General features: G+C 33.3%; 1 protein-coding gene across 1 annotated transcript in view; it reads right to left on the bottom strand.

Annotated features, from left to right (window-relative positions):
- Positions 1-22,443, bottom strand: part of LOC118184954 (uncharacterized) — a 256,390-nt gene that overhangs the window by 155,603 nt on the left and 78,344 nt on the right. Inside the window, exon 2 of the mRNA XM_035354747.2 lies at positions 16,975-17,241. Within this exon, the coding sequence (XP_035210638.2) occupies positions 16,975-17,241 (267 nt within the window). The remainder of the gene's footprint in view (positions 1-16,974; positions 17,242-22,443) is intronic.

The following is a 22,443-nucleotide window of genomic DNA, read 5'->3' as shown; positions in this document are numbered from 1 at the left end:
CTAAGTGATTAAAATTAGAAGAAAACTTCTCTGAATGAATTTTAACTGGTGGAAAAGGAAAATGTCCCGTTCTTTTAGTTAAGAAAAGAACGGGACATTTTCTTTTTCCTTTTTCTTTTAGTTAAGAAAAGAACGGGACATTTTCCTTTTCCTTTTTCTTTTAGTTAAGAAAAGCACAAATATATTATAAATGCTTCTAAAGCATCGTTTAGTACGTTAATTCTTTCAACATAGCACACATAGGAATGGCTACTTGGTTCAAATGAAAACATTATGTAGGAATGCATTTCACATATTGAATGCGATGGTACAATGCACCCTCGCAGGGGTTAGTTGTTACACTTACCTGATCTCGTGAAGTACATATAACACGATTCCGAACAGATATGAGAGCTCTCTCCTCGATCTGCTTATTTACGTAATATGTGGAATTATGTGCCCGAAAATGTGACAGTCAACTCGTAGCTTAGAACCATCATTTTTCCAGCACAAGGTATTGTGTAAGGAAAGTGCTAATAATATAAATTATAATCTAATATAAATTTCAAATTTCCATTACCAGTGAAGGTACAACATTTTCAAAATCATTCTGGTACGTGTTATTTGAGAAAGCACGAAATTCTTCAAATTCTCTCCTACTGATATCATTTCGCTTGGAAAACATGTAATGGTTACACATCATAAGCTTTTTCAAGTATTACCGGGCTGAAAGATGTCTTCAGGCTCAACCTTCAATAACATACACGTAGATATTTAGGAAAGAAAAGTTTCTTAAAGGAACTGTAATAAGTAAATGTTCATTTCGAAATTATTAACCTTCTATGAAAGTTCAAAATTTGACATTACAAGGAAACAAAATTAATAAAAACTTACCATTAAAACCATGGGAATGTTTCAAAAAAAGATGATAAATACACACACTGAAAGCAGAAAAGCAAAGTATAGGGAAGAATTAAGAATTCGAGCAAAATATTCCCCGCCCCCCCGTAGGTCTCATGACGTCAAAAGCAAGAGGTCCAAGCATTCGCTGGAGACAGCTGCTCGGTCTTGAAATGCTCTTTTTGTTATGACTTGAGTGCCTCTTAACAGGCAAAAAAAAAAAAAATATTACGAAGGGAAAAGAGAGTGAGAAAGAAAACATAAGCAAGATAATGTAATAAAGATGGCAGAAAGTATTCATCTCTGTTCGGAATGAACTCTGGGCTAAAGCAATTAAAAATACAACTGCTTAGTTCCAGAAGGACGAGAAATAGATATGCTAAAATATCAGAAATGATATTCGAGCATCATGCACTTGTTTTATGAAATTAAATATATACATAATCTCACTCGGTTCCCCGAACTTCGTTCTGCTACCGGCATACAACTTCAATAGTTTAAATTATAATTGCTCAGAATGTTGCCCTAGCACCATTCACGGTAACTGGGAAATTACATGCAGTGATACTGTTTGCCTAAAATGATGAAAATGAAGCATTCAATCCCATACTTCAAATACCCATACACTTCATAATGATGTCTTTCCATTTCCTTATTAATTCTTATAGCAATATGCGTCTATACTCCTCATTTAACCACAAGATTTAACAAACTTGCCGTCTAGAGGTAAAGTAGTTAGTGACTCTTGACTGCCGTACCTAAGCGCCTGGGTTCGAATCCCGAAAAAGGCATAGATGTATATTGTTTGTCCCTTCATAGAAGGCAATGGTGCCCACCTATAGGGTACCTCCATAATAAAGTAAATACCGTTTTCGTCCTTAGTAGCGGCCAACGCTTAAAACGGCTAATGCCCGCCATTCGGAGGTGAAGGAGATTTAATAACCTCTCTCCTTATGCAGGAATTAAGAATACAGTGATTAAATAATTACATTCAAACATCTATACATAATAAAATTTTTATCCCCACTGTTATATGCTTGCCTGACAAATCCGTTATATAAAAGGAACTTTTTTAATGTAATAGTTACATGCATTTACTTTTTAAATTGGCATACCGTATATTCCCGCGTATAATGCGCACTTTTTTTTTTTTTTTTGATACATTCGCCATATAATGCGCACCGTTTTCGTTATGAATAAAAAGCCGAAAGATACATGTGCACTGTTACCTTTTGAAGTCGTTCATTAGAAAATTTTTTGCAGGCTTTCGAAAATGTGACATGTGATAATGGAAACAATACGGTGGGGATGCTTGAGGGAGTAAATAATTCTGCAAAGAAGGCGGGCTGCATTCAATGCACGTGTGCACAAATGTTATTCTACGGTTTCGAGAAAAAGGGGGAATAATTTGGAATACGAATGTACTTCCGACTGGAATTAAGTGTTTTCTCTTTCTGTAGTCATTTGAAGCCGCGACTTTGAAGTGAATATCGAAAACTTTAGAAAATTGCATTTGCTTAAGCTGAAATTTATTTGTCCTAGTTGTTGTTCCTTTTAGTACTCAATATCTGAAACAAACAAACATTCAGAGTCATTCAGTTTGCGAAAGAAAATGAAAATCGTGCTGTAGCAAGGAGGTTTGGCATTGGTGAGAGTTCCATATATGAGAGGAATTAAAAAAATATCTCAATAGTTAATATGCTAAAACGATGAATGTGCTTTGCGAAAAGCAGTAACAAATGGCTTAATCCCGGCTCTTTCTGACATGACTTATCCCAATTAACATTTCTTATTAAAAACAGATAAGAAGTGTTGAAATCAGAACGGAGAAAATGTCAATTTTATTCCTAACCTTTGAAGAAATTGGTACAATCCAAAACAACATTTAAAACTGTACCTTACTTTGATTTTTTACTCGCACACCTTACTAGCCCAGGGGTAAAGGTCTGATTCTTTGTCGTTCCCCTACACCCAATCAATCAAGAGGTGACCTTTCACAGTTAGCACTTAAAAGGTGACCGCTAAGATTAAATGCATGTTTTGCTTCCAAGTATTTCTTATTTTTCCAACAATAATAATGTTACATTTATTAATTTATTTATGAAATATATATTTATTTATAGGTACAGATATTCAGATAGAAATTATATTCGAAATATTAAAATAACAGTCAGCATTTATGAAATATTTAAGTATGAAAATGAATAATTATGAAATGAAGAAAGTTCCTGCAAAATCAAAAATCGGATATAAAGCATGATGCAATACAAGAAATATAAAACGGCAAAAAATAATTCTGAAACATTCGCTTAACTATACGATTGATTTTCTGAGACTGAATTGCGCGGCCACCCTGCGCGTTTGCTGCACCGCATAACTCGACTGGATAGTCGCGTGGGGAGGTCGATCTGATTTACATCGCGTCCGCGTGAGCTTGCCTTCGTTTCCTTCAAGTTCTTTGATAGTAACTCATAGTTACTATTTAGCTAAGTGCAGGACATTAATGATAATGAACATCGTTTTTGTAATCGGTGAAAACGGTCAACAATGTCTTCAAACTACTCGTTCGTTCGGTGCAGCAAAGAACGTCAATACAATTCTTTATATACAATTTATACAAACATATATAATGCATATTCTTTGGCGCAGATATCGCGCAAGGGGCAATGTATCCGGTTCAGTAATAATTTTGCCATAGGCCAATGACGTAGAGTAGTCTGGACAAGTGGCAGAAAGGTGAGAAGAGGGGACTGACCATGCATCACAAAGACTCCAAGAGCCAAGCAAGATAGAAAGCCAACAATGGAGAGGCAAGACTGTGAATCTAACAGCTGACGTAATGTGCTGTGAGGGTACAGGGAGAATTTTTCAAACTTGAAAATTAATGCTTAAACATATGAAAAAATACAAAATAAGGAAACATATAAATACATAAGATACGTGAGAATACATAAAAACTAAGTGAGCAGTACATTTACAAAGTGTGTTCAAATAATAAGGGAGCAGATATGTCGAGAACGTTTGAGATAGACATTCTACGTAGGAAAGTTTAAGTCTCTGGTCAGGTGAGTTGCGAACGGTCTAATTTCAATGTCCTCCTCGAGTGCGAAGTAATCAAAAATACGTTGAAGTGCTTCATGTGAGCGCAAGTAAGCGCTTTATCGAAAAAGTTCTTATTCGCCCTGTGTAGATAACTATCTACATATTCAATGCTGAGGTCCTTGTGCGGGATTTCATTAGACACATAATAATACATTTGTAATCATACGTAAAATTTTATTTTGCAAAACCTGTAGCTTTTGCACATCTTTCTTGGTATTGGCGGCCCAGGCAGGCGAACACAGCACTAATTATATCTATGTAGATATGCCTTTTCTTGTAAAGGTTTAAACCTGAGTACTTACTTGCCTATTAAAGGTGTCATTTGGTTCATAATACCAAAGGCCTTCTCTTAACATTCGTGATATGATCCGCCCAGGTAAGTTTAGTATTAAAGGTGATAACTAAATACTTTGCTTTGTCTACAGTGGGAATAGCAGCAGTGCTGAATAATTTCAGAGTAACATTGAGAGGAATCCTGGCGAATTTACGTCAAATAATAAACAGTTGCGATTGCTGTGCATTGATGCAGATGCGCCACTTAGTACATTAAGTTTCAATTAAAGGCATAATATCCTGAAGCTTTTTAACGGCAGGCTCAGCTCTCGTGGATTTAACAGCTAACGCGATTTCGTCTGCGTAGCATCCGGGGAAATGGTTTTAACTGATTTTGCACTTTAGGGAAATCTGCGAAGTAGAATATATATATGAGCGGCCCTAAAATTGATCCCTAAGGTAGTCCCGGCAGTGATCCTTTTGTGGTCTGAGATTTCATTTCCAAATTTGACACAGAATTTTCTCTCTGTGATGAAGGAGCGAATGAGTAATATAAGTTCCTTGCTGAAATTAAAGGTGATCAACTCGTAAATGAGCCCCTCATGCCAGACGGTCGAAATTCAAACTACCTCTGAATCCTTCATGCTTTAAAACTCTTTTGCGTCGAGAGAAGACCAAATCTCTTCCCCTTAAACATCGAATACGCCCGTGTATACGAATTTCTGTTGGAATGCTTTTCCTTCCTCCATGAACAAATTGAATACAAAAGCGCTAACAATAACCTACTTAAGTAAAGCGACTTCTTTCTTTCTTGGACAACTTCGGGACTGCAACTTCCGGCATCAATAGCTAAACATTCACAGTAAACAAAAGAAAAAAAAAAAGTTGCATTAAAATAACAGAACTATTTTTAGTCGCTGGAAAAGAATGATTGACATGTCATTTAACAACTCCTGAAAGCAATGAGCAATGCAGTAACATGATGGGGGGAAAACACTAGGTAGGAAATTATTCAGATGCTCGGGGGAAGGGCGACTTTCTGAATGTTCGGGCGTTTGGGGCAACTTCGATGTCAAAGAGTTAAGAAGACGTTTGGTTTGGTTTATTTAATTATGGCAAAGCACACTAGGGCTATCTGCCTAAGGGAAGGGATACCTTCGTGAAGGACTTTCTAAGGGAAACTGGCTCGTATATACGTTAAACATGGGAAAAACCACGAAAACGCCCATGCAGCCAGCCCGTTCGCGGGATTCGAACTTCGAACCGAACTACCAGTGCAGCGACTTTACCGCTCGGCCGCTGGTGGGCCTAGTTAAGAAGACGACTCAATCTAGATTTCATGTTAAAGCTACAACCAACGATCTATCACTTGTTATAACTACTACTTATTTTCCTACGTATCGCAAAATCTGATGCAAATTCTTCGCTTAGCTTTCTCTGCCTTGCTGAACGCAACAAGCCATTTCATACGGCCGTTCTGTGAAACCTGTACACAAACCTGTGAGGTACGCCTGAAAACAGTGAAATGAGATCATTTGTATCATTTGAAATGAGATCAGACGTTTCAACTTAGACACATGCCTGGTATGACTTAGGGTCTATCTTTGCAAATGGCTTTGTTTTGTGTGCTTTCGCTCCGAGAGCATGGCACCAGTTCTGAGACTTCGTAACTTGGTATTTGGCGTTCGCCTCACAATGAACAAGACATCGACATATCTGCTATTACACTGAAGGTTCAATTCGAATATTCCTAATGAATGCATTTAGCCAGCAACACAATTTGTAGATAATCAGATGAAAAATGATGGGGAGTATATTTTTGGTTAACTGTCACACGTATTTGAAAATGTTCACAAACACATATGACCCCCCCCCCAAAAAAAAAATTATTTCTCAGTTCTGCCTTTAGCACATTAGCGTTCAAATCTTCAAAAGGTTGTTTCATAGTAAAATTAATCTCATCTAAAAATCAATGCTACCACTCTTTGGATGAGTACTGTAAGTCAGAGAGCCATTCTTAATTTCCCCCCCCCATATTTTCTCGTTAAACAGCTTTTTGAGATTTTTATGTTCCTATCGATGACAACCGATCTACTCTATAAACGGGATTACTACTTCAGAATTAGCATCGCTTAATTAACGTTAGGATGGCGTATTTCCATTCTTCAATTATTACCAGCATAAAGATTACAAAAGTATAATATTTTCTAAACATTAACTACGTAAGGTTCACTAAATCATGCGTATATTTTACATAGTCCGTCACCGTTTCAGATACAGCTCAATGGCTTACCACACATACACACGTCCACTTACGAACCTTTGAAGTCGGGCGAGCATGGGTGTTTTCATAGTTTTCAAATGGGCGAGGTGCGAGGTAAATACTTACTCATTTGCCTTCAAATCCTCCACAAAAATATCAATCATTAAGTCAGACAACGTTCATGTGCTTCGCCAAGTTCAAATAAACATATACAAAATTTCATCTGGAATTTCGAAAACATTGTAACGGATGTCTAGAATTTCATACACAAAATCTCTATCACATTTACTTGAGCGTTAATTCATTGATACGGCAATCGGAAAAACATCTGCTTTGAATATACAGATACTACCTATGTTTTCAGAAGAGTTCAGTTGCTCCGGTAAGTAAATGACCATAAATATCAGTATGCAAGAATTTGATTACATGAGAGGTTACCAAATTTCCAACACATTTCACTCTTCCATTACGTATAAACACTATCCTAACAATTAAAACTTCATTTAAAATTATTAAAAATCTTTTATTTTATTTGCCTCTGCAGCTAATTTTTGAGAAAGCGTATGTTGTATTTTTGGCACTTAAGAATCGAATCGTGAAACAGTAAGTATAACGAACAGTTACAGTAGTTTTTTTCAAGCATGTGAACAGAGGCAGATTTCAGCTCAAGTTTTATATCTGACAAAATTTAAATTCTAAATTAAATCATGGTTCACTAAAATATTACAAAACTCTGTCAAATTTTCGTGGACAATGTTTTCCCGCATTAAAATTGCGGAAGTATTTTCTTCTCATAATATTCATTCAATATCTATTACAGAATAATCAATTCTAGCTACATAAAAGATAATTACATTAATTTATCTTTTTATTTTATTTAGCTAGCTTCTGGAAAACTTCACGAATTGCGTAACATAACTAGGGTTGAGATAATTAACGTATTACATTAGGAACGTTTTAGATTAAATATCTAAACTATTTCTTTCCTACCGGGTATCAAATTCTGGCTGTATGATAAGTTCCACACGTTTGTAAATCGAAATCGGCCATTTTGCCTTTGAAAGGCATACTATGAACATTACTGACTTGAGGGCTATTGTTGTAAGGAAAGCGCGAGCTCCTGGAACGCTAAAAAGGTGCGGGAATGCTTCTTTTGTGGAGACAACATTATGAAAGGGGCACAGCACCTTTCTGAGAAGACGGGCAAGGTCACCTCCAAGCACCACACAATGACAAAAGAGAAGCGTCCGGGAGATTTTCGCAGAGCTATTTTGTGAGTTCTTCCAGTGTCAATGTTCACCAAACCATTGCACACGCTTTTCACCTTACGAATTTAATCATTTTAAAATTATCCAATGGGATTGAAGTTGAGCATACTGTTATGTAAGAAGTGCCCTATTCCGTTTGGTTTGTTATAATTTCTTACAACGGATGAGGAACTGCTTTACGTGTACCCTTCAATCATTAAAAAACATGTTCAATTAGAAAAGTGGCTCTGGCTGATTGAAATTATTTGCTTTGATATTTATACTTACTGCACTAAGATTGATTTATAATAAAAGAATTATGTTCAGTGCATACAAAAAGCTTACTTGTTACCTCTATTATTAAATAATAAAGTATCTGTATGTATGCTACTCGCTCTGTGGAAAAGTGATGGTTCCTACAGCCACCAAATTTTGAATACACATAGTCCTCTAACCGAACATGTGCTTTTTGAAACTCGAATTTTGATTTATATATATTGAAGAATTTAATGAGTTTTTTATTAACAAACTCAATGATTTGCAAACAACTAGCAGCGACAGTACTCAAATAAAACATTTTCTCTTCAACGCCACAGACTGTTGCCATTCGGCAAACGTACGATATTTATCTTTGTAGGTTATTGTAAAACTAAGCGATTTAAAAGGAATAAACGTACTTCTTGAGAACAGTTTGCTTTTTAATCTGATTGATTTAATAAATTTTCATGTCAAATATGAGAAAACTAATTGGCAGTTTTATATATTTTTATAATGTTGGACTCATTACAATCATTATATGAAACCTATTTTAGTCAGCTATTAAATCAATAAAGCAAGAAATTTCAATTTTTAAGACTTTTATTATATTCAATTCAAGACTTTTATTATATTACCGTGGCTGGATCGGGTATTCCAGCCACGGTAATATAATAAAAGTCTACAATTTAATTTTTGCAAGCGGGTAAATTTAGGAAAAAGAATACAAAATTAGTAAAGCAAATTCCGTCATCTCTGACTTCACGTGCTCTAAATGCCGTATATCGCTCAAAACGCAAACCTAGAATTCCAGTTTGAAAGCATTCTAGGCTGCCGAAAAACCTACGTATTGCTATAGCTACACATTGTTTGCTGTCCGTATCATTCAAGAATTTTAATTTCAGATCCCCGAAGTTGTGTATGTTTTTATAACACAATTTTCCCTTTTACAGTCCGAAAATTGATAACAAATACGAAACGCAAGAGCTACTTCAACAATTCCTATTTAAAAAAAAAAAAAATTCTAAGAAAGCAATTACTCTTTTATCATTATATAAGTAAATAATCTAAACCCTCCTGCCATCCACTTCCTGAATCTCAAGGGCCATGAATGCAATCGAAAAGAAAGCTAATTCCGTACCTCTGTGCTCTACAGGTTGGAACCCCCTTTTGAAAATGGACTTGCTCACTTTCGACTTTTCCGCCTGCGGCGTGCAGACGAGTTCACTTTGACCTCCAGGTTCGAGCGAAGTCTTTTCTGTTTTCTTTTAGCACGTCTACCCATTAACAAAAACAATGCATCAGTCCCCGTATAGACTTTTTACTCGGAAACTACTTTTCTTGATAAAAACGCACGTTTTGAAGAATTAACTGCTGCTAATTATATTTCCGATAGCCTCCAAACTAACTGCGTATTCGTCGCCAAATATAGAATTACAATTACGTTTGCGCTGAACGGCATCTACATTTAAGTCTAATACATGCAAAACTTGAAATTCAAGAGGCCTAATTTAAAAATTTCTATGACTATCCATATGATTACAGGCAGCATGTTTTCTGCAAATAAAATTTCTTTTCAGGATTAATAGAGCAGATACCAGCAGCAGCATTTCCTCTCTTGATAACACACCAAACGACTTTTCATAAAAGCGGACTTACTACCTACCTATAACAGGCAAGTCGCTATTTTGAATTCCTAGTCTCTCAGCCTTTTTTTACCTACAGAATCCTCAAAATCTTACCAATTTAGGAACTTTTGCGTTGGATTTCTCCTGAATAGCATTTTTTACGACATACGCCAGCCATATGTTTATCGTCTACAATAACTCTACTCAGGAAAAGGCTTCGAAAGCCAAATTGCTTGCACAAGTCACCCCCAGCTGACCTGACCCTCTAACAGGCAGGTTCGCTAGCTAATATGTAGTTTTAATAAATCTCGGTAGAAGCGATTACTTTTCAATTAAAGCGTCAGCCATGATTTTAAACCATATGTAATATTTTGCCTCCTGATATAGTTTGCAGTATTTAATAGTACTAATTAAAATTTCCTTTCTAAAACCCACACTAAAAATTATTCACATAACTGTTCCACGCATTTTAACTCCTTTCCCATCCCTCCCCCCCCGTCTTTTTTTTTGGGGGGGAGCGGTGATGATCTTAAGAGCAAATGTTCAAAGTGAAATTTTAGCAACTATTTTCGTTTTCCAAAAATTTACTCGCTGCTAAATTAATGGTTGCAAAATCATAAACTAATCTACCTGCAACTTTCAAAGTGTTGGAATACTAATACACAATTTATAAGCACAAAAATTGGCCCATAACCGTACATTCCGCCGTTACTTGCTGTAAAATACTGCTTGCTTTATTTATCGTTAATTAAAACGAATGCAAAAAAACAGTATAAAACTTTCCTCGTGACAACATTTCTTGATATATTAAAAAAACTCCACATCTACCAATATCATTTGCTGAACTTTAAACTAGCATTGTCCAATTTTAAAACAATACTGTCTGGTAAGCCAGATGGCGATATTAAATAACGTGATCATATTTGTTTCAGAAAATATTTGAAAAATTACAGTTCCTATTTCGATATGCTGCATATATATGTAAATTTTATAGCATATTGGTAAATTTTAGAGAAATAGTCTGAAACATATAAGGAATATAATCAGAAACGTATAAGTAATAATCTTTTACGGAGAAATGTTACAACGGAATTCAGACCGAAAGTTTCTGAAAAAATTTAAGCACAGTAACTTTACCATAAAAAATTGCTAAAAACGCAAAGAACTCCACATAAAAACATCTCGAAATGGCTTTCCAGATTAAGATTTTTAATGACAGCGGTCCCTCCTTTCTTACTTCTAGAACTTATTTTAAGCAAGACTTGATAGTTCTGCCCCAAATCAAAATTCGCTACTGAAGTGGTGTCTTCGTGTTATTTTGAGATAAACCTATAGTACGGTGAATGCTGAGTTAATGTAAAGTAACTAAATGCAGCAAAGAAGCACAGCTCTATGTTACTACTCTGGTACACTATTATGAGCGGGAACAATAGAGGGAAAGCTACCGGAAAAGGAAGTCAACTACACAGAACATCTCATCCTTCTGCTTGGTTGCACGCGTGACCCTTTTCGGGGACAAAGGAAATTCGCCACCACAAATTACAAACCGTATCCCGAAGTTGAGAAAGTTTTTAAGTTTCTTTAACGCTGACCGTTCTTAGCACAAATGCAACGTCATACTGAAGCTCTATAACAGATAAACTGTATCATATAAAAATTATCAACTACGCGTTTCATATAATACTATTAAAATACGTCAAACAGTATTTCAATTTCGCCAGACAACAAACATATTACGACGGTATCTTCCTATTTTTAGTAATGGGAAGAACCCGAAGTTCCGATGTTAATTCTTAATTTTTCAATTATGAATACAAAATCAACAGCTACATATCAAACGCCGTAAATTAACAATGATTTTCTAACAAATTTATTATTTAAGAATAAAGATTTCCTTCAGCTTACAACAAACGCTTAAAACAGATTTTAAGGTCAATAATTTCACTGTTTAACAAGACTTCCGTTATTTTATTTCAGTATGCTTATTTAAAAACGCAGGAAACTGTTTGACAAAAGAAAATACAAGCCAGTTCAGCTCATTTACCGACGAAGCACTTGAAAAGTTACTTAACCTCACATTCTTTTATTGCGAAAACGTATATCGGAAGAAAAACATTTCACAGCTGTCACCAGACTTGTCTTTTGAAATGCAGTTCTCTGCAAAGAATACTTGCACCTTTTTATCGGATATGCTACAAGGCAATGAGAAAACTTCTCAAATATTTAATGCATTGAATTTCTAGTTTTTTAACACATCTCTCTGTGAAATTTTCTGTCTCACAATTTTCCTATATAAACAACAAACCTTTTAGTGACTTCTAAAAAACTCAGTTACTATTTGCTTCAACGAATAGGCTCAACTGTGGTCAAATATTTAAAAACTGAACAGTGGCAGTTCGATTCCCGGCACAATAACTTCTTTTGTTTGAGTAGCTTCTATATCATTTACTGTAAATTTTTCTCTAATGTACATGCAAATAAAAGGAATTTTTCTTAGAAAGTTCGAGCGGTTAACTAACTTTGAACTATTAAAATGTTAAAAATTTTTACGAGGCATCAATTATACTAGTCACCTCTGACGCCCAAAATCGTACAGCTGTTTAAAGTAAAGAAACGACAGTCACTATCGCTAACTGATCAAATTCTTATTTTAGGGGAGAAATACTTAACATTAATACTGCCCCAAGTACACAAATAATAACTGCTAATCACAAAATTTTAAATCAAAGATTCAATATTCATATTAAAAGCAACGAATATAAAAGAAACACTCCTTCAGAATAAAGATGGGGAGAAGATGACAGCTGCAAAAATATGCAAACGAAGTCACAGACGGAATATTTAATACAATGAATGGTAGAATTAACCCATTTGTACAAAAACAGCCGAACTCCAACATGATATATAAGTTATTCACATCCACAAGAACTTGCAGTAAACAAGAAGTACATTTCACTTCTAAATAACTGCCGAAGAGTAACTTCTTGTTGATTACAACAACCTACATCAACAATTACGCTGTCTTTTCCAACACATAAGCAAACCCGCTTTGAAGAGGAAAAAAGGGGCATATAATCTTCCCAGCAATCACTGCGCGACACGGCTACGTCACACAGCGTCACGTGCGGTCGATTCACGTTTTCGTGGAGTTCAATGCCCTATGGTGGGAGCGAAACACTTCAATAAGGCAAGAAAAAGGCCTAACCAACCGGCGGTGGCCTACTTCCGATCCGACGCTTCTTTTTTTCTTTGTCCACTTTCAATAAAGATTTGCGAAAGACCATAGAGGGTTTCAAAAAAAAAAAAAATATTGCGAAGCCTTATCTGCTACCAAAACTTTATGAGTCACGCTCAGAAAAAACTGGAGAAATGTTTGTTCATCAGCCGGTTAGTTACTTTGAGAACTTGCGTTCTGCCAGACAGACACGAAGTTTGAATACTCTATTACAAAGTAAGAAAGATTACTGTTAGTTTAATTCATATAAATTAGTAGTATTCAAGAATTTAATATATAATAAGTTGTTTCTATTACCTTTATATTTAACAATTGCATCAGAATAACAATTTATATTTAACAATGCCTTGCTAGTGTAATTGGAAGTTTACAAGTTACATTTACATAGCATAATAATGCCAATGATTATAAGTTACGGAGTGCCTATGGTTCAAAATCATTCAGCATCAGAAAAATAACTAAGTGACCAGAAATAGGAAAATTGCATAATTGGTTATCATGATGCACACTCCATAATAATATCCATTTTTTAAATAGGCAAATAAACAAAGTAAAATAATAATACCAATGAATATAACTTGTTGCTTAATCTTACTAATTAACACACATCTCGGCATCAAAATACATGTTAACCAACATCTAAAATAAAATGCAATTTGCTAAAGTTATTTCATTGATATCCTGAATCTTAAAACGATATCTTTTCATTTTATAAGAACTAAGAATAAATTTTTTTTTAAATTAAAATTAAAAATTTCTCTCATGTAAAAACCTATCTTACTTATTTTCACGGAATTTTTTTTCATCCACTATTTGCCGTACAGATAAATTGTTTCATTTCCTGTTTTATTCACATTTTATAGAAAAATAATAAATTTTCAAACATAAATTATGTTTGTTACATTTCTTTCTCTCTTAAAAAAATTACCTGTTTTATCTTCTATATCAATTCTTTTTTCTTCTTCCACATGGAAACTTTTACACAAATTTTAATTATACTTTTATTTATTTTTAATAGCAGGTCTTTTTTTATCAATAACTCATTAACAGCACTTTTTTAAATCTATTTTTTGAAGAATTCTTATCTCAAACTAAAAAATTATAATCAATATATATGTTGTGATTTGCTCATGAATTACAAAAAATAAATAAACATGCATCAACATTATCAACAATCTATATACAAACAGCAGCAGAAATGCAAAAAAATATTTATGGATCCAAGAATCATAAAACTCTATATAAATTACACCAGAAATTTATTTTTTTATATAAGATGCTGCTCAAGTATCTGCTGAATACTTTGCTTTTTAGTCTTATTTTATTTTTAGTTTGCTTTTAAATTCTGTTATGACACGAGACCAGATTTTTTTATCATAACTGAATTTAATAAAGAGAAGCAAGGAAAATTATGCATGGAAACGTCAAGAAACCTATAAAAATGTTATTCAAAATAAATTACGTTTTAAATTGAGTAAATTCATGTAGAATTTGCCCATTTACCTTTAATGAATAGATTCTTTTAAACTGTTCTGAGTAAAAAAGGCATTATTTAAAATGTTCATCTATAAAGCACTGAATGAACGTTTCAAACAATTATCAGCTGAGTCACCTATTTCTGTACTCTTTCAAAGACTATATCCAGTTTGTTAAAAAAGGGAGTCGATTTCCATACTTCCTCACTGAAAAGTATAATATTTTCATTAAAAATAATACCATTTCATTTACTTACTTATGCAGTCTTCAAGCAGAAATCCTTTTTAAACAACTGCTACCTGTGAATAATGAGTATATCCAGAGTAATAAAATATGTGAATCCACTGGTAAAATAATCCACAAGATGGTCGACAAACACACGCAAATGTATTTTTTATCACAATAGTAATCCACTCAATGTAGGTAAGTCAGTAATCCAAAATCAGAATAATCCAATGGTTAATCCTAGAGATAATACATGTATATCCACAGGCATATAAATCCGCACTGAACACATAATCCCCGTCTTTTCAACACTGTGGAAAACGGGCGCTCAACTATTTTAATCCACATTTTACAAACTGAACAAAATCCTAAAAAAGGAGCTACCAGTATAAAGGTTAAATAAAACAAAAGAAAAATTATAAATATTAAAAATAAAACCAACATAAAATAACAGACCAAGCATTGTTAAAAAAGAAACAAATTTACATTTTAACAAAACAAAAATGCTTTCTTATTTTGTAAAGAAACAAAAAAGATTCCTATGTCCCATGGGCAGCAAAAAAACATTCCAAACACCAATTTAAAATCTTACATAATAAATGCATAACTATCTTTCATCAAAATGCACCAATTTTCCTGCTAATTTGAAAAATTTCATTTCAGAAGATTGATTGATTATTTACTTGAAAATTTAAAATACTTTTTCTTTAATGCTTGTAGAATTTCTCAATTACACTACAGATTTCTATTATCTTTGAAAAAAATTCAGAATATAACATGCATAGAGTAAAAAAATTTCAAAATAAGGAATTTAATCATATACATTTGCAATGTATTTTACAACCCTTGAGACACTGGGTATAACACTACATATATATAAAATAAAACAAATAAATAAATAAAGATGCACATTTTCTTTTAATTAGCATGCTTTATTTATACAAAAATTCCCTCAGAGTACTTCATTTCCATACTGTTATTGGCTTTTTCCAAAATAAAATATTGAACAGCAGGGTGAACTTCAACGCATTTACATGAACTTAATTCTACAACCCACAGCTATATGCGAAATATACAAAATTTCACATCAGAATATTTTATTTTTGTATTAAGAGAAAATAACACCTGAAGGATACAACAATAATGTCATAAAAACATAAAAATGCTGCAATAATAATATGCATTATTTTTCTGCAATAACAACATTTTTAATAACCACTGATGAGTTTCATAAGTGTTTATAACACTCTTTCTGTTACATGATGCTTATTTGAAAGAACATTAATGACTACATCACACTGTTGTCAGAATCTAGTAAATTTTGCTAGCAATTCAGTAAAAGCACAAAAGCAATACTCATCTATCTAAAACTAAAATGTACAGATTTATGAAATGATTGTTTTTGAATTAGAATTACTAATTCCTTAACATTATGTTAAAAATCAAATGGAATTAAGTTCTTTTACTTCTCAAATTTCATATACAATAACAGCAAAGGTGTTATTCCATTCTAACTGTTCAAATATGTGTTTATACGCAACTAGTGAAACTAATGTTGTAATAATGTTTTAAAAAAAATTTCTGCATGGCTATTTTGCATTAAATTTATGAATTTCTATCATAAGTATCTCACTAATCAGTTTGATATATAAGGCATCAAATATATCAAATTATGTTTAATATCAGATGTATCAAAACAGCTACATACAAATTTTGCTGGAAAGTTTCTAATTTTAAGCAGATATTGATAATAATGTTGTATTACTATATTACTTGTGTATGGATAATAACTGCAGTTGCACAACAGCAGGTAAATATTCTTAAAAAATTTCCATTAATTAAACATAATTCTACAAGAATTTTTCATTTTAATCATCTAACAGGAAAGTTTTCATCGGCTTTTTGCAAGAAAAAAACGAAATTGTTTCAAATATAATCTTAGTCACATACATCATTAGGATAAAAGTTGTAAATTTCTTATTCAGAACCATTTTTATAGACTAGCCCTAAGACATAATTAGATAAAGAACCTTCATAAATATCACCAATACAAAATGAAACCTTTAAATATTCATCCTTACATTTAATGTGACCTCAAATTCAACATGGGGGGAGGGGAAGACATTTCTATTTTGTGATTTGGGGAGGGGAGATATTTATATTTCTTAAAATTAGAATTTGAATAAAATTGAAATTTTGTTCATGAACTTCTAAACTGAGTGATACTTTAATAAGGATCATTCACATTTAAATAACTTTTGAAACTACATGTCAGCAAAAATTTAATAAAAAGCTCATCAGTGTTTGATAATATTCTCAAAAAGCCTAAAACTTAATAAACTATTTTTTACAAAAGAAGAAAGATAGTGGTCACTTGGCAATAACACTTACCCATAGCGGGGTGTGCGACCGGCAGTGTAGGGTGCAGGTGCCGGCCGCACTAAAGCATCATCTCTCTCGTGGATGTAAATGGCCGAAGTTGCTGTGCTGGATGCTGGAGGTTCGTAATAGTCTGTTTTTAAAGTTCGATCATCAATTTTATTGTCTGCATTGTGCGCTTTTGCTGCAGACTTGATATCAATAAAAGCTACAGTTGCACAGATTCCACTGTCTTCCTCTTTCTTGGGAAGGATTTTCACACTCTGCACTTTACCATACCTGGAGGGGGGAAAAAATGTTTATGAAGACAATTGTAGACTTCTGACAACAGCTAATGATTAACACATTTCATTCTCCTTTAGACATGAGTGTGGAAGACATATTTCTTGGGTGCTTAAACTGTCAATATCAAAAGTTGGGCCATATTTTATTCTTGCTTTTAACTTGCTTTTAACTTGCCGTTCTTCCCATATTTAAATGACTAATCTAGCATACAGCAAAACAAATAAGAAAAAGCTAGACATCATTAGGTCTCTCACATTCCTAATAACTTAGAACGTTCTTAAAGCCATGTGAAACTGTTAGCAAACTTAAAAATTTACGTAAATGATTATATACATGACATTAGGGATTAAATCTGCAAGCCTATGTACTTACTATAAATTATCGGATCACAGTTAAAACAAAATTCCTGTTATAAGAAGCTAAAGTTACTATTTGATTAGGAATATATTACAACATGCACTGCTTCTTGGAGATTGCAGAATTCAGCAACGAGTACTGAGGAAAAACAGTCAAAAACTAAATCACACTGTTGCTCATTACATTATAAGGTAGAAGCATACTCAAAGCATATTCGAGAGGTCCAGGATTTAAGTCCTGCAATGCACATTTTTCACATCTCCAAAATCAAAAATCCTAATGACTCTACAGCTGCACAGAAACTAAAAGGTGCCTGCCTGGATGGTAACTTACCACCACCATGATTTGGTATTTACTAATCCCCTGTCACTCTTTAAAATATGGAGTATATGAAGTATTTTCTCTCTCCTTTTGGCATACCTTCGTGGTGCAATTGAAAGCATACTCAAGTCATATTTGAGAGGTCAAGCGTCCCGAGTCCCAGTAGGGGCACTGCACATTTTTCACATCAAAAATCCTAATGTCTCCAACATATATATATATATATACATAATTTAAATCATTTATCACTACTCACCAGACAATATTTGAAAAATCAAGATATTTTTGCAAAACATAAACCATTTCTGAGTAATTATGCAAGTTTTCCTAGTTTTGTCCCATTAAAAAATATATGTTTTTCTTCTTAACTACACAAAAAATGTTATAAAACTCCGTTAAAAAATATTATATTACTTAAACGAAAATCTTCAACTTCAGAAAGTCACAAAATTGAGAGTTCACTTCTTAAATGACTGTGTAAAACTACCAGTGAAATTTTAAAAGTAATTTGTACCTAAGATTTATACAAAAATACAAACTTTGAGTATCCAAATATTCCAAATTTGAGCTTACTACCTTTCTGTGTGACAAATATGGAGAACAGGAAAGAAACGACGATTGAGGAAAGAAAACTGGCTATTAATCTGTTTAATCAAGGCAAATCTTTGAGAAAAATAAGAGAAATACTTGAAAGAAGTGTAAATTGTATTAGAAAAATCATTCAAAAATTTAGAAAGGATGGAACGCTGTAAAACTAAGCAGGAAGAGGCAGGAAGAAAATTCTCAGTTCAGCAGCAGAGAGGATAATTGTACACAAGGTAAGGATTGATCCTACAATAAGTGCCCCAAAAATTGCCGCAAGTACTTTGGAAACTGTGGGCAAATTTGTTTCTGCAGAAACAGTGAGCAAAATCCTTAGAAGGTTATAATGGCAGAAAAGCTAAGAGATTAAATTTAGTAAAATGAATAGAGCTAAGAGATTAAAATTTGCTAAAGAGCATATTCTAAAGCCTAAAGAGTTCTGGAATGAAGTTATTTTCAGCAATGAGAGTAAATTTAATGTTTTTGGCAGTGACGGTCATTGTATGGTGTGGCGCAAGAAAAATTCAGTTTTAGCTCCAAGAAACACAATTCCAACTGTGAAGCATGGAGGTGGGTCAGTAATGGTTTGGGGCTGTATGGCATCATCGGGAGTTGGAAAGCTAGTGTTTATTAATGGAATAATGGATAAAATGGGTTATCTTAATATATTGAAAAATAATTTGAAGGACAGTGCTACTCAATTGGGACTAGGATCAAAATTCACATTTCAACAGGATAATGATCCAAAGCATACAGCAATTACTGTCAAAGAATGGCTGCTGTATCACTGCCAAAATCAGCTGAACACACCCCCTCAATCCCGATTTGAACGTGACCGAAAATTTGTGGTCCCACCTTGGAAAAGAGGTCCAAAAACAGATCACAAGTAAAGAACATTTGAAGCATGTACTAAAAGTGGAGTGGGAAAACATTTCACCCGAAATTACGAAAAATCTTGTCGATTCGATGTCCCGGCGGCTGGAAGCTGTCATCAAAGCCAGTGGGTATGCTACAAAATATTAATGTGTTGTTTTTTTATAATTTATGTAATAAAACAATTACATGTACCCTCAATTTTGTGAGCTCAGATTTTTGACGATTTCTATTGTACATTTTGTTTCTGTTTTTCATGCATTTTTTTTATAATAAATATTAAGATTAGGTATCTTTCTACATTCTCTTCTAAAGGTTTTGGTGACTGTCTTTATCTGACAGTTTTTGTTTTCATTCTAAACATGAATTCTGTCGTAGAATGGAGTGTACTCTCAATTTCGAGACTAAATATATATATTTAACAGAATTCATTTCCATTTTCATTGTTTATATACTTCATATTATTTTTAAGATATTTTAAGTGCACTTTAAAGCAATAAGCACTTAAAATAATTAATAATTTTTGATACCATTATAGGAAAGCAAAAGAAAATCATAAGAATGTGAGAAGTCCCTCTCTTAACAACATGTATTAAAAGCTTAACTGTTCTTTGAGATTTAATACAGAAACATAAAAAGAACCTCCTGAATCGCTTTCCAAATTCCAAATAAATAATTAAGCACGCTCAGATTGGTAACTCAATTTAATTTGCACTATTACTCTTAATTCTTTTGTGTTATAGGATATTTAGAAATTTTATACCTATGCCATTTAATTTTAGTAATATATAGTACAACAAACACAAAGCATTCAAATAGAAGTATTGATTCAATTAAAGAGAATTTTACACTGAACCTAATTTTAATTGTTCAATTCACTGTTATTCTACAGAGCTAATAAATTTATTAATTATATTTTGTAATACAATAAAGCATTAGCATGAAAGTTCCCCCCTTTTGATTTTTAATACAAGCTATTTTTAATTTCCAGACACTACAGATGAGGGAAGGAAAGGGTTATAATCACTAGATTTCACTCAAAACATGTTCATAATTTTTATGCTCCTAATTTAAACTATGAAAAATCAAATTTTGAGTACGATATCATTTTCGATTTTTCATTTATGTGCAAAGCTGAATATTTCAGACTACCACTGATAAAAACTATTGGAAAAAATTCATTTCTTATAATATTTTTTTTATTTGGCTAATTAATGTACCTAGCTTGTAAAGTATCGAGGAAAACGCCTTACAAATGGATGGCGAGGGATTCTGCAAGATAAATTCAATTACCACGCTTGATTAGGTTAGATTGAGAAGAGGCCTAAATTTTACATAGCCCCGATTTTTTACTAAATTTTCTAGTAAATCATACACATTTTGAAAGGCACGCAGCACGCAAATTTATACACACAACCCCATATGAGGAGAAACTTCGAAAACTGTATATGGCCCCTAATACCACTCCATAGAAAAGACTTTTCAAGGACAAGGGGAGTGTTCCGAACTGTTCGTTCAATCTTTGCCAGCGGCGGGTTCCCGCGCTTATCAACCACAAGATAATGGGCCTTTACTGCTTGTCTACGCCTGGATTACTGCGACAGAAGCAAGGTGCAAAATGGCGCAATCGTTTAAAAAAAAAAAAATTGGGTGGCTTTTTTAAATATTTGCTCATATACTGCGTTGTTTTTTAACCTTTTAAATTCTGCAAATATTCAATTAATCGCCATATTAACAGGCACAGTACTCTCCATTACAGCTATGTCCTAATATAATATTACGTAATAACAACAACTAACTCACAAAATACATAGCGCCTTTATTTTTATTATGTAGGGTAAATATTGACGGCTATTTAAATCGATGCCAGTTACATTAAAAATAACGCTGCATAAATAAAAGAATAAAAGTGCAAATACTTTATACAAAATTATATTTTGGAATCAGTTCAGTTGAATATTTACTGAAGATTTGTTCTTCCCAGTTTAAAACATGACACACAGCTAACGTTTGTCAAATATGGGATACGTTTTCTTTAAAATCTGTAGTTCCAAGATTTCAAATGAAATGAAATTTATCAGGTTTTTAGAATTCTCTCTACCACAATGTCTAAATTTGAAGTGATGAATACACATTTCCCTCTCACAAATCCTATAAACAATAAACAAAATTCTGTACAATTATCAATATTTCATTAGTGTTACATTTCACAGAACAAACGATTAACTTTTAAAAAATTTAATTACATAAAATGTATCCTATAAAAAAGGACACCCAATGTGTTTTACAAAACAAATTATGCTCATTTTCGCGAATTATTACTGAATATGGGTTATACCACTAGAAAACATCTGAAAAATTATGTAAAATAGTTTAATTCTCAACTAATGCCATTGTTCCCAAAGTGTATAACGCAATATAAGCCTGTATTTTTGTTTTGTCATTTATTTAAAATTATTTACCGTTATCAATTTATCGCTATTAATAAAAGGTCTTATTTGTTAATAGCCCTCATTTAATTTTTTTCTCCTATATATCCTCTCTCACTTGATCAACGATCTGCAAGTGGATCATGACGTCAAAGTTTGTAAAATACTGTTGCGTATGTACGGATTTGTAAGATTGAATATAAACAGAACCGATGATAGCCTGATAAAATTAATTTTACCAAAAGGAACAGTTCACTGTTCCAGAACTCTCCGCAAAGAAAAAACTCGTTGAGCTCTTCTCAGTACCACAGAGTATATTCCGTAGTTAGAGTTCAAGCTACCAAGAACGTTAAACACAACGCAGTGCAAGGTACGAACAAAGCTCACATAGAAATCTCAATAGTCCGTAGCCAACGTTGAACTAACAACTCACGATAAGTTAAACAACTATTACTCTGATGCTCACTCGATCTAACAGTTCCCTCTAGTACCGAGACATCTAGTACTTTCTGTTTCTCGAAATTACTCGAAGGCATATGAGGGCCAGTTACATAGAGAATCAATTACAATATCCATACAGAGACCGGACAAAATGTTGCCAAGCTTGGCGATTTTTTTCTAAATTTGGCAGCAA

This window comes from Stegodyphus dumicola, chromosome 4 (genome assembly GCF_044657685.1).
Source record: "Stegodyphus dumicola isolate Sdum_Otavi_A_Nest chromosome 4, ASM4465768v1".
Lineage (NCBI taxonomy): Eukaryota > Metazoa > Arthropoda > Arachnida > Araneae > Eresidae > Stegodyphus > Stegodyphus dumicola.
This window is presented reverse-complemented; position numbering and strand designations above follow the sequence as displayed.